Source organism: Clarias gariepinus, chromosome 13 (assembly GCF_024256425.1).
Source record: "Clarias gariepinus isolate MV-2021 ecotype Netherlands chromosome 13, CGAR_prim_01v2, whole genome shotgun sequence".
Lineage (NCBI taxonomy): Eukaryota > Metazoa > Chordata > Actinopteri > Siluriformes > Clariidae > Clarias > Clarias gariepinus.
The window spans coordinates 4,747,623-4,760,548 of record NC_071112.1 but is presented as its reverse complement, the minus strand read 5'-3'; the positions used below and the strand labels follow the sequence as shown (position 1 = coordinate 4,760,548).

At 41.3% G+C, this 12,926-nt stretch overlaps 1 protein-coding gene across 1 annotated transcript in view; it reads right to left on the bottom strand.

Moving 5' to 3' along the window:
* Positions 1-4,413, bottom strand: part of LOC128535718 (cytosolic phospholipase A2 zeta-like) — a 29,530-nt gene extending 25,117 nt beyond the window's left edge. Inside the window, exons 1-3 of the mRNA XM_053509765.1 lie at positions 4,405-4,413; positions 634-706; positions 198-334 (exon numbers count right to left, since the gene is read on the bottom strand). Of these exons, the coding sequence (XP_053365740.1) occupies positions 198-334; positions 634-706; positions 4,405-4,413 (219 nt within the window). The remainder of the gene's footprint in view (positions 1-197; positions 335-633; positions 707-4,404) is intronic.
* Positions 4,414-12,926: the final 8,513 nt, after the last annotated feature.

The window sequence follows — 12,926 nt, the reverse complement described above, 5'->3', positions numbered from 1 at the left end:
TACATTCTATTATACATGTACAGGTGCTTTTCATAGCTTAATTTGCACATAGTGTTTGTGATAAAAAAAAAATTGTATCAAGCGTGTCTGAGTATTGGTATTAGGTCTCAGGCTTGGACTACAAAAAAGAGACCTGCACCCTTCTGAATCAGGGATGAAACCAAAGGGTCTGATTTTTAGCCTGGTTGTTCACTCACCTTGACCTGGCTATAAGCACGGAAGCAGAAGGTTTCAGTCCACTCAGGTGTCTTGCAATTTTTGATTGTCCTAGTTCTCAAAATACAAGCTGAGGCGGTGGGTAGGTGTAATGTCACATAAAGGTCAGGCAGTGAAACTGTTGATACATGTGAACAGTGTTGCTTTTAGTCACTGTGTCACATGTACAAGTATTTAACAAGAACAACAGCTAGTACATCAACATACAAACAGGTAATAAAAAATAAGGAAAAAAGCAGTGTCTTATGTTGTGAGAGAGATTTCTTGTAAAATATTTATAAAACGTGTCAAAGTACATTAAAATTCTCACACTTTTGTTGCATTTATATTTGTCATCATTCCTCCGTTCTTTCTTTTATACAGTTTATGCTTATTAATTACAAAAGTATAAAACTGTGTGTATGAGTGCTGACGTACAGAGGTCATATGAATGCTGAAACTCTCCTCGTAGTATGGTGACAGAAAGGTTCCAGTGAGGTCCCTCTGCTTTCTATAACACATAGGTAATAAGAAGAACTGAAATATGAACCATTAATTAATATATCTATTTTAAGTGTGTGTATATTTTGATAATTTAACACAGGCAGTTGTACATATATGGCTTATAAACATCTGTAAGAAGGGGGTGGCTCAGTGGTTATTGTGTTGGACTGCTGACCAGGAAGTCCCTGACTTGAGCCTCGATGCTGCCAGGTTGACACTGTTGGATCCTAGAGCAAGGTCCTTTACCCCCAAATGCTCAGATACATTCGCTGCTTGAGCTAAAAACCCAACCGTGTAAATAACTGCCACAGAAATGCCAACTAAATATCCATTGCACGATATGCTGTGCGGCACATAGACATAACCATCATCATTAAACATCTGTAATAATTGCAAATTTGTTAAAAATATAAATTTCTCACTTTCTTTCAATAGATTCGTTTCCCATGTTTAAAAGGCCTGTTTATACTTTATTTTTACAAGAAACATAAGCCATAGAACATATACTTACCAAAAAAAATAGTACACTTAAAGTTAATTGTATCAACTAAACTTAAACAACCACATTTAAACCTCTTTTGGGCCTGCTCTTATTTCCCTGTTTTCGACATGTACTATCATGTATGTGCATTATTACGCTCAGTTAGGTGGAAGCGGCATTCAAAGTGTTACACTGGAGCATTGACAAAGCAAATGACGTTATCTGAAGAACTGCATGCTATCGGGCTGCGTGCCTACTTAAGCCCCCAAGAATTGCCATTCGGCGTGCACACATCAGGTAGTACCAGGTATGAGAACTAGTCGCTCTGGTAACAGAGACAATGACAAAGCCAAAGATTAAAAAGAGAAAACTGAAAAGAAAAAAAAGCGGACAATCGTTTACTACATCGGCAATCCATCCACTAACAACAAAATCCAGACTCTGGTCCATTCTCATAGCTAACATTCAGCTTGTTCAGTATGTTGAGGGCAGGACAGATGTTTAGTTATTTTTCTTCTGCCCACCAGAGCATACCTGCTCTGCGCTTTATGTGTCCAATAGATTTGCTCTTCTCAGTAAAGCAGCAACTGAGAAACCTGAAATGGCTCAGCTTATAGCACAGTCTTTACGGAGGCACTCATTACTTTTGGCTAGGCCTTCAGGGGCACCAGAGGCAGTGGTTAGGTGTATCTTGGGAACCAGGGCTCCAGACATACAGTAAAAGATAATCTCAGGGCCTAAGGACAGCATAGGTTCTTAAGGATAATATAATCTGAAGCTAATATATGCCTTCATCAGTCAGAGATTAGCAGGAATAACTTCACAGAGGAGTTTAAAAAATATCGAAGGTAATGTTTAATGTATTAGTACACTCTGGCCCAATTGCATTGCGACATGAAAACATAACTTACAACAGGAAATAGTCGTTGAATGTCCAGGTAATGCTTCGAAAATAATGTGGGCTTTATAGATAAATGGAGTACTTTTGAGGGCAAAGTTGGCCTGTTAGGGTAGGTTGATGTCCATCCCACTTGGGAAGGTGCTGCTCTCATTTCTTTCAATCATTGTCTTTGAACAGGTCTAGTTAAACAGGGACTACCCAGAGACCAGGCAAGGTAGCAGACAAACAGGCTAACTCAGGTTTTACCATATTGAGACTGTGTCTATTCCCTGAGCTTAATCCAGTCTGTTTTAGTAATTTAATTAATAGAAAGACCACAACTTTAGAGCACACTGAGTTCACAGTCACCACCTCTGATCTGAGACTAGAACTGTGTTACAGTGGGCCAAAAGCCAGTACCTACATACATCAGACAACTCTGCGCTTAAACCCTACAACGAAGGCACATCTCTTCCCTCTAAGAGAGTGAACTCATCTCTTCTGACAAATCATCAACTTGTGTACTAGATGCTTTGCCAAAACATTTTCTTAAACAAATAGTGCGAGAAATAATGGAACCCCTGTTAAAATAGTTAATTCTTCACTTAAAAATGGGTACGTACGAACATTTTTTAATTAGCAGTTATTTCTTGGTATAAGTGAGTCCTTTGCTCCTAACACAAATCCTACACCAGAACTTCATGACCTTCCCTCCCCTCCCTTAGCAGAATTCTTCAACCCTTTCATCTGATAAGATTTATCAGATCATATCATCATTCAACCCCACCACCTGTTCATTAGACTCAATCCCTTCCACAATGCCCCAGGCCATCTCACGAGAACTCGTTCCCTTCACCATAACCATCATCAACCATTCCATTTCATCTGGGCATGTTCCTGCTGATTTTAAGAAGGCAAGGGTTATTCCCATCCTCAAGAAACCCTGCCTAGATCCAGAAGAAGTTAGCAACTATTGCCCGTGATCACTTCTCTCTTTTATTTCCAAAATCCTTAAAAGGACTGTTTATAACTATCTCTCACAAAACAACCTTAATGATCTCAACCAATGTGGATTTAAAGTGGCACATTCCACAGAAACTGCCCTTCTGTCAGTCATTGAAAAGCTGCATGCTGCTGGATAAGCTAAACTATCATCTGTCCTCATCCTTCTGCACTTGTCAGCTGCATTTGACACAGAAAACCACAGGATTTTATTAACTATTCATACAAGCCTTGGAATCTGTGGAACAGCGTGGCAATGGTTTGCTTCTTACCTAGAAGATAGGTTGTATGAGGTGACATGGAGGGGATCTGCCCCACACAGACTCTCTACTGCTGTCCCTCAGGGCTCTTCTATTCTTCCTCTATATCTGGTCTCTTGGTAAGGTCATATCATTGCATGGATTTTCATACCATTGTTATGCAGATGTCACATAGCTTATTCTTTCCTTTCCTCCCTTAGACACTCAGGTTTCCACCTCGATCTCAGCATGTCTGTGATCATGCCCATCTCTTAGGGATCGAAAAAGATATTCATCCAGATTCTTTTCTGTTCTGGCACCTAGGCGGTGGAACGAACTTCTTCTAGATGTCTGTACAGCAGAGTCTTTGACAATCTTTAAATAACAACTCAAGAAGTACAGTATTTGTTTTTTCAATACTTAGACTAATCATGGCCGTGTCTAGACCTGCTTGACTCATCCTGGTGCCTTGCTTCTGGTTGGAGATCTTGTGGCATGGAGGTCCCATGTGCTCTGCTTGGGATGCATGTGGTGACTGGGAATGGTCCCAGCTTTTCTTTAAGGAATTGTGACAGCAGTCACCTGATAGTTCAGGACTGAAATTTCTTACAATTTTGTACTTAAGCCTCCAATAATGAACTGGACAATATTAATTTATTAACACGTCTTCTGTTACATTGAACTTCCATCTGCCTAACACACAGTAGAACTGCAAAACAGTTTCTGCTAACCGCTATCACCTAAATGAGAATGCGTTCCCTGTTGAGCGACTAAGACCCAGAAGGGGAGACGATTACCTACAATTCCGCAGCGCAAAACTGAGAAAAACTGTTGGCTTAGTTGTGATCATGTGACACCCGACGTCAAAACAGGAAGCGCATGCATGATACATGATACTTGATACATGATCCTGTCCATGTGGTGAACTGAGAAAAACTCGGCCGGCTGGATGGCGTGGTCCGGCACCGCTGGGTTCAGCCATGACTCAGTGAAGCAGAGGAGACTGCAGTTCTGTTTCTCTGAAACCTTACCCTGGTTATGAGGTCATCAAGTTTGTTTAAAGAAAAGGGGGTCCGAGCAGTTGTGTTGGCAGATGACCTCACCGACGCCATCTTGGTGAGCTAATGCCTGCACCCTTGGTACATGCACTTTGCTGTTGGCACACCCAAATGGTATGCCCATGCTTGGTGGGTTTCCTCTGGCTACTCCTGTTTTCTTCCACAGTCAAATGACACGCAAATTAAGCAAATTGGCATTTCCATTTGCCCATAATGTGTAAATGAGCATGTGAGTGTGTGTATGTGCATGTGCCCTATGATAAATTGCCACCCTGTCCAGGGAGTACACAGCCTTGTGCTCTAAGTTTCCTGGGATAGGCCCCCTGTGACCCTTTATGCAAAATTAGGTGAGTGAGTGAGTGAGGAAAAAGAAAGGGAAGTGAGAAGAGAAGAAGGAAAAAAGCGGGGAAAGTAGTGAAGGTTGCAAGTCTGGTGCAGGAAGTGCCCAGCCTGTAGAGGGGTGCATCAACCATGTCACTGGCTTGCAAAACCTGGTGCCTGGTGCAGATAAAAGTGCCGCAGCAAGGTGCACAGTCCTTTGATCACTCTTTCCCATTTGGTGATCAAACAATGGCATTCAGTTTACTTGCATTCGAAGTCCTTGCAACACATGGCATGGTACTGCTTGATCTCGCCTTTAGCATTCACTGCTTAACGTTAGGCTCTGTGCCCTAAACTCAGACTTTTAAACTCTCGCCATTGTTATTCTGTACTTTAAAGCAAGCTCCCTGCCTCACTTTTATGTGGCATGTATCAGGCAGCCCCGCCACCTCACACACCTGCAGAAGGGGGTGCCACCATAGGAGGGAGCCTAAGGAGTAAACAAGGAGGGAAAATTTGGGCGCACTCTCGTCGCAGCTTAAACCTGTGACAATATACACCCATGCCAAACACTAAGTTCCCTTTCAGGGGAACTTCGAGCCGCGTCACGTAGTGACAGCTACGAAGATTGCTTCCAGAAATCACGTCTTGAAGACATATTTAATCAACTTCACATTTACGACGTCATCGCCTTAGCGACGCAGCTTTGTCTGATGTCGGCACGCGGAAGAGTATAGGTGTCAGACAAACCTACTACAGCATCCTTTGCTTCACAAGCAGAGACAGAATACTGATCCTTCACAAAAATACTGAAAAACCACACAATACTTAACTTACACTCATGTTCAATAAAACAGAAACTATGTGTGCGGCTAAGCGCTGTGTTCATCCATGCTCCAGGCTCATCGAGCTGGGTGATACAAACGCTTTGTGTATGATGTGCCTAGGCACATTCTGTGCTAGTGCGCCACTAGCGCTAGCCGCTAGCTCGCCTCGGCATCTCCAAGTGTCTGAGTCAGACATGGAGGAGGGGGAGGGGCCAGCACCGCATGTGGTGCACAAGCCAGTGAAACATGATCCCCCTATAGGTGATACAGAGCTGCTTGAGTGTTTAGTTCAGGCTACAGAGAAATTAGATATTTCCTGGCGACAAGTTCAGCAGGAAGCAGTAGTTTGAGGAAAATGGGGCAAACGCATCCTAGAACCTAGGATTAAACCCTTAAGGAGGAGTCTGCCCTTTTTCCAGGAAGTGCATCATGAGCCAACTCGTTCCTGGAAAAAGCCATATTTCTCTCGTGTTCTCGGCCTCTAGCTTATACGGCAGGGGGTCAGTCTGCAGCCTGCATGCACACTATGAGTCTGCTGCAGGCATACCAGGCTCACCTCCTGCAGGAGCTGGATAAGGGGGAGAGGGAGTAGGCCCTGAAGCAATTAAGCAGCTGTGTCGCGCCACCGATCTCTCCATTAGGGCGGCTAAGGAGGCCGCGGCCAATGTGGTTCCCTACAGGCATCAGCCTGGCGTCGTTTGGGGAGAAGGATCGGAAGCTTTTGCTGGACGCACCGATCTTACATTCCGGGCTTTTTGGCGGTGCCGTCCACGATGTCGCCGCCTTTATCTGGAGGTCCTGAAGATGATTATGTGCATGCCGCCACTGATCAGCCCAGCACTAGCTCAAGGTCCTCCCATCGTCTGACTCAGAAACAGAGTGAAACTCGTCAGCCCCTGTGGTCGTTACCGCTTCTTTCTCGCAACCGCAACCAGGAGCCACGAGCTTGGCTCCACTCAGCTCTTCGGAGACCCCATCACCAGGAAACAGTCTTGTTAGGCTGGTTCCTCTAGTAGAACGCATTAACGAGTGGAAAGCTCTTCCAGACATGTCTCAGTGGGTACAGTGGGAGAGGGCTACAGGATTCAGTTCAGAAGCCCCCCCACCACGGTTTAACGGCATACTAGGTAACCGGAGCAAATCCGCCCAGGCGACTGGTTCATCACGATAGACTTGAAGGACGCGTACTTCCACGTCTCCATCCTTCCTCAACATCAGAAGTTCCTGAAGTTCACCTTTGGGAGCAAGGCGTACCAGTATTGGGTGCTTCCATTCGGCCTAGCTTTCTCAACCCGCTTCGTCTGTCAGGTATCAGAGTCCTGAATTACATCGACGATTGGCTGATTCTTGCCCATTTTATGGTGGCCCGTCATTGAGACTTAGTTCTCGATTACATGAGAGTGCTGGGGTTATGTCTGAACACCAAGAAGAGTGTGCTTACGCCTTCATGCGTCACTTCTTATTTGGGCGTCATATGGGACTCCACTCGGATATCATCCTGCCTCACGCCAGCCCGCATCCAGTCACTCCTTCTAGCCGTCAAGGGCATCAGACCAGACTCACTCTCTCACATCCATACTCACCTAAGCACACTCACACCTATGAGCCTCATACACACACTCCTACAGTATGCACTCACACTGCACCCCCACGCTCCTATGAGCAGCACACACCCTTTTTTTAAAGGCATAAAGTGATGATGATTTATCATTAGATACTTTTATAATTTTGGTTTTAAACATTTTTTTTTGTAAACTGATTTAAAATAAGCCACTTAAATCAGTGCTTCCTAAATTTTATTTCACGTATTCCATCAGTATGTGGACTTTGCAATGAGCGGGGAAATAAAGCTGGATCTTGTTTACACAAACATCCCATATCGGACAGAGCCCCAACCCCATCTTGGCTTAATTAATTCCAGTATACAGACCACTCGTCAGGCGTTTAAAATCGGTTCTGAAGCAGGTGAAAATCTGACCAGCAGGAGCCACCTCTGCTCTTCAGGACTGTTTTAAGACTGGAACATGTTTAGAGAGGCTGCGACTTACAGTGACTTCACCGACTTGAAGAAGTACACATCATCAATGTTCAATAAGTGCACAGATGACATCACTGTCTTCAAGAGCATCTCACGACCCAACCAGAAACCGTGGATAACTGCGGAGGTGCATGCACTTCTGAGAACCCGAGGTGGGGGACAAGAAAGGGCCAAACTGTCCCGGGGCCATCAAAGATGCAAAGCGCGCCCACGGCCAGAGAATCCACAACAACTTCAAGGACAGCGGTGTCACACGGGGCACAGGGCATACAAGCCTTAAACAACTACAGGTCATCATCACATGCCTGTGACAGTGACGGCTCCCTTCCAGATGCGCTGAACAGCTTCTACGCACGGGTCAACATGCAGAACGATGTGATTGCGAAAAAGACCACACCTTCTCCGAACGATCAGGTGCTGTGTCTCACAACGGCTGATGTGAGGAAAATTCTACGCAGAGTCAACCCACGTAAAGCTGCTGGACCAGACAACATCCCAGGCAGAGTGCTCAGAGAATGTGCTGAACAGCTGGCAGATGTTCTTACTTACTACTTCAACATCTCTCACTATATTGCACAATATTTATCTTCTTGCTATTTTTTGCACAAGATGTTAAATGTTTACTGTTTTTTCTCTCACCACCTCAACTCATACCTTATTACAACAAAAGGACTGAAACGTGTTACGTTGTTGTATTGTCGCTCTGTAGCTCTGTTTGCACATTTGTAAACCCAAGTGTACAAATGTGAAAAAGTATGCTAAATATATCTAATCCAAGCATATTTAAGGATGCTTGCAGCAGACTAATGATTAGTATACTTGAGGTTTGCTATTTTGGAACAACTAATTTTGTACTAAGTGTATTTAAGTTGTAATTGAATTGTACAGAAGGAGAATTTTACGTGTATTAAGTATACTTTTGTGTGCTAAAGTGGAACAACTTATAGTACACTTAAAGATTATGGCTATGAGTGTACTAACGTGCATACCTGACAGTAATTAATACAATTTAAGAATATATTTAATGTATTATAAGTACATTGCAGCTATTTTTACTGTGTTACAAATACATGATAAATATACTATGAGTATATTCTTGTTGCAACAGTAGCATGCTGCAATACTTCTGATCAATTACAAACATTAAAAAAGTACACTGTGAGGTTAATACAAATATACTTTATTATATTATACAGTACACACAACCTTCTATACTACAGTACTGCAAATGTTTTACTAGTACACTAAAAGTCTTTAGGATAATTTACAAATGATAAATGTATTATATACTAATATACAGTACACTATAACATATTTTTAAAAAGCATTACATCAGTAATTATGAGGAAAAATTTATTCATGAGTTCAACAGATTTAATTTGCACAAGGTTACAAAAAATCACTACTATAGTTTATTTCTGTTCAATAAAATGTGTTCACAAACTAAAAATTTAAACTTTTGTGTAAACACAGACAGACATTAGTATTAGAATATACAAGTACAGTATTAGTTCAAACCTGGTGTGTTGATTCTAGCTGTTACACAGAGACTGAAAACAGGCCGAGAGCTGCGGAGCATTATACCACAAGCAAAGTACATAAGATTTAGCAACAACACATTAGAAAATACATTTTTTATGTTTTACACGTTAGACAATAGATTAAGTATGTACTTAATTACAAATTAACTAACAAAAACTATGAAATTAACTACAGATGTTAATTAATACTCATGCGGTATTCTGGTTTTACCGCCACGCCTCACGGTGGCGACATTTGGGTTTGTGTGTTTGCTGGCTTCTACCGCTGAGTGGCGCTATATAACTATAGACTGACGCCTTGGGCATCAGTTAATTTTTTTTACGATTAAAACAAGTGAAACATTGTAGTCAAACGAATTCATAATCACAGTATTAAAATTATAGTACGAATGTAGAATTTAAATTAAATTAAATCTTATTAGGATCGAATTTAAGCAAAGTAAACATAACACAGTGAGCCTTTAGATAGATGATAAATTTTATCATGTGTAATTAGAAAAGCTATGAATGTATGTTTTTTGTCATCTTATATTTTATCTCTTTAAATTTGTAGTAGATTTATTACCTGAAATAAGCGAAAAATAAATTATCATAAAAATTCTAACATTGTCAGGCCGTGCTACTGCGTCAGCAGATGTCGATGTGTTTTTGCGTTATTATAAGAATTAAATGCAGTAGGCTGTTATGATCATCATAATGGCTTCCAGCCGTTAATTCAAACTAGAAGCGGATGACTGGGAGCCAATCAGGCAGCCCGAATCTGTCCGCCTCCAATTTCTGAATGACTGGTGTGGCGCCGATTCTAGTCTCTGGTTGGCTGGAGTAGTTGCAGAGTTATAACGATGCTGCAGTTTGTGCAAGTTTAGCTTTATGAAAGTGAGCGCATAGAAGAGTGAGAGGATAACTCAGATAAACATAAATTGTGCACATGGAGAGAGAAAGCTTCCTCGCTCGCTAAAGAAAAGCCACCCCCAAACTACAAACCACTCTGTGTTCCAAAAAGGGGCGGGGCGCTGCGATACACCGGCAGTGGCCACAGGGAAAAACCTACCCTCCACCGGTCGACCGCCCCAGAGAAAAGAGAACTAGCGCATGCCAGTGGGGAGGAAGAATAGGAGGAGGAATTCTTGTCTCTCTTTTTCAGATTCTGACGTCCGTGAGGGACATCATTCGGGAACGCAAACGAGCCACTATCCGCCGCTATCACGCACCTGCCACCTTGTCACGCCGGCCCCAACACAGCGACCCCGGCGGCCTGTCCCTGTGACACACCTGAGCACGGAACGCCGCCGACAGACTGGATTTTTCGCTCCCCATTCCCCTCACAGCTAGAACCCCAGTTGTAATAATTAAATTAGTCACAAAATTTTCCAATTTGTTTTTATATAATAAAGGTTTTAAACCTGACTATGTGGCATTTAACTTAGTTTTTAACTTGTTTCTTTTACTTTTGTTAAGAAGTTTTTCTTTACATCTAATTTTTTTCTTACACACTTAATATGATTACAACACAAATTTGCCACTTTTTTATGGTCCTTCTGCTGCTCATCACTTATTGTGAGTAGTGGGCCCACCAGAGTCGCACTGTGTTTAAGTATCCCCTGTGCTATGATAAAGTAACTGTAAAAGCATAAGAATTGGTTTTAACTGTTTAAATTAAACTAAAACAAATTTCTGATTGCAGCATGTACATGTTTACTTATTATCCTAAAGCCAAATTATCTGTTTATAGTATGTAGATACTAATTACCACCAGTAATTTAAAACAGTAATGTTACAAGTGTTTAATAAAATCAATAAATTGAGAAAATGGTACCTGCATTTTGAACTTCCACAAAATATTCTTTCGCTTTAGATAAAGAAAGAAACAATAGTTTCTTATACAAGAAGTGGTGTAAACAGTCTGTTACAAAGGAAAGCCTGAAAAACCTGACTGAATATGTCAAAGTTTTTCTCGTTAGTTATATACTGTAATCAGGAAGTGATAAAACCACACCCTTTAGTGTACACCAATCAGCTGTGAAATTAAAACCACCTGCATAATATTGTGTGTGCCCAAATCAAACAATTGTTTTATTTTTTCCAAACCAATCAGGCTACAATGCATTTTGAACTTTGGAAGAAACTAGAAACTCTTCAGGAATATGCAGACTCCATGCACACATACCAGAGGTATTGGAAGCCCCTTTCCTTGAAAATGTGTTGCCAAAAGATTTAATCTTAGTAAAATGGTAACGGAATCTTGTACAAGGAAGGTTATATTGCATTGTGCAAAGCCATGCCATACTATTGGAGCCAGTTTTATCCTACAGCAGGAAAATAACCCAAAGCACTGTTCCAAAAGTTATTTAGGGAAAAAGTGCCCCCTTTCTGTGAGTACAATCACTCAAGCTTATTGACATGCTATGGGAACAATATGGTGAATCAATTCAACTTGTTGAAGATGCTACAAGAAGTGTAAGGCGAAATTGCTTTTCTCAGTACCTTTGGGGCATTCCTCACTTTTTGACTCACTCTTTTTTTTATACCGCTTACCCTGTACAGGGTTGCTGGAGGCCTGGAGCCTATTCGTGTGGTCTCAGGGCACAAGACTGTGTACAAGGATGGGTTGCTAGTTCATCAAAGAACACAGGCGCGCGCACGCACACACACACACACACACACACACACAGTACAGACAATTTGGAAATGTTCGCCTAAACTGCATGTCTTTAAACCTGGAGGAAAGCCAATCAAGCACTGGGAAAACATGCAAACTCCATGCACACAGACCCAAAGGTAGGATTCGAACCCTTGGAGGTGTGAGGCTGCAGTGCTAACCACTATGCCACCATGCTACCTAAACATTTCTCAAAAAAAGATCAAGGTCTCTTTACAGGTCCACCAGGAAAGCAACAGTTAAGGATGACTCACCTGGATAAAATGCACAGACAAGACAGTTCAAACATGCATGTTATTAGTATAGACGATGACACATATTTTGAAAAAACAAGTCTGCAGTTTTGTATAGCACATATTATTTACAACAGTATAAAGTTATACATTTTAATATATGTAGGAGGTCACAAGAGATACACATTTACTCTTTTTACTGTTTTTACTGTTATTTATTGACTACTAATATCATTGCAATACAGAACAAAGGACAAGACAGTACTACAGCACTGCATAGCATAAAGAAAAATACAAAATTGATTTAAACATAGGGAACACCCCACAGGCAGAATTATACATGCAACACTGTATGGGGAATTACAGTGCAGCCTTTCTAAAAAAGTACACTTTGTGGTTAATACAAATATACTTTATTGTATCATACAGTACACACAACCTTCTATACTACAGTATTGCAAATGTGTTACCAGTACACTAAAGGTGTTTAGGATAATTTACAAATGCTAAATGCATTTTCTACACTATAACATGCTTTTAAAAAGCATTACATCAGTAATATATGAGTTCAACAGATTTGCACATGGTTACAAAAAAGCTATACTATAGTTTATTTGTGTTCACCAAAACGTGTTCAGGAACACAAACAAAAATTTCAACTGTTGTGTAAACACAATTGGACATTAGTATTAGAATATACAGGTACAGTATTAGTTTAAACCTGGTGTGTTGATTCTAGCTGTTACACAGAGACTGAAAATAGGCCGAGAGCTACGGAGCCATTATACCTCAAGCAAAGTACATAACACATTAACAATAATGCATTAGTCAATACATTTTATAGCTTAAAGTATGTACTTAATTACAAATTACCTAACAAAAAACGTTTAATTTACCTTATGCCGATAAAAATAAAATAATATCTATACGAACTAACGCACACAATGA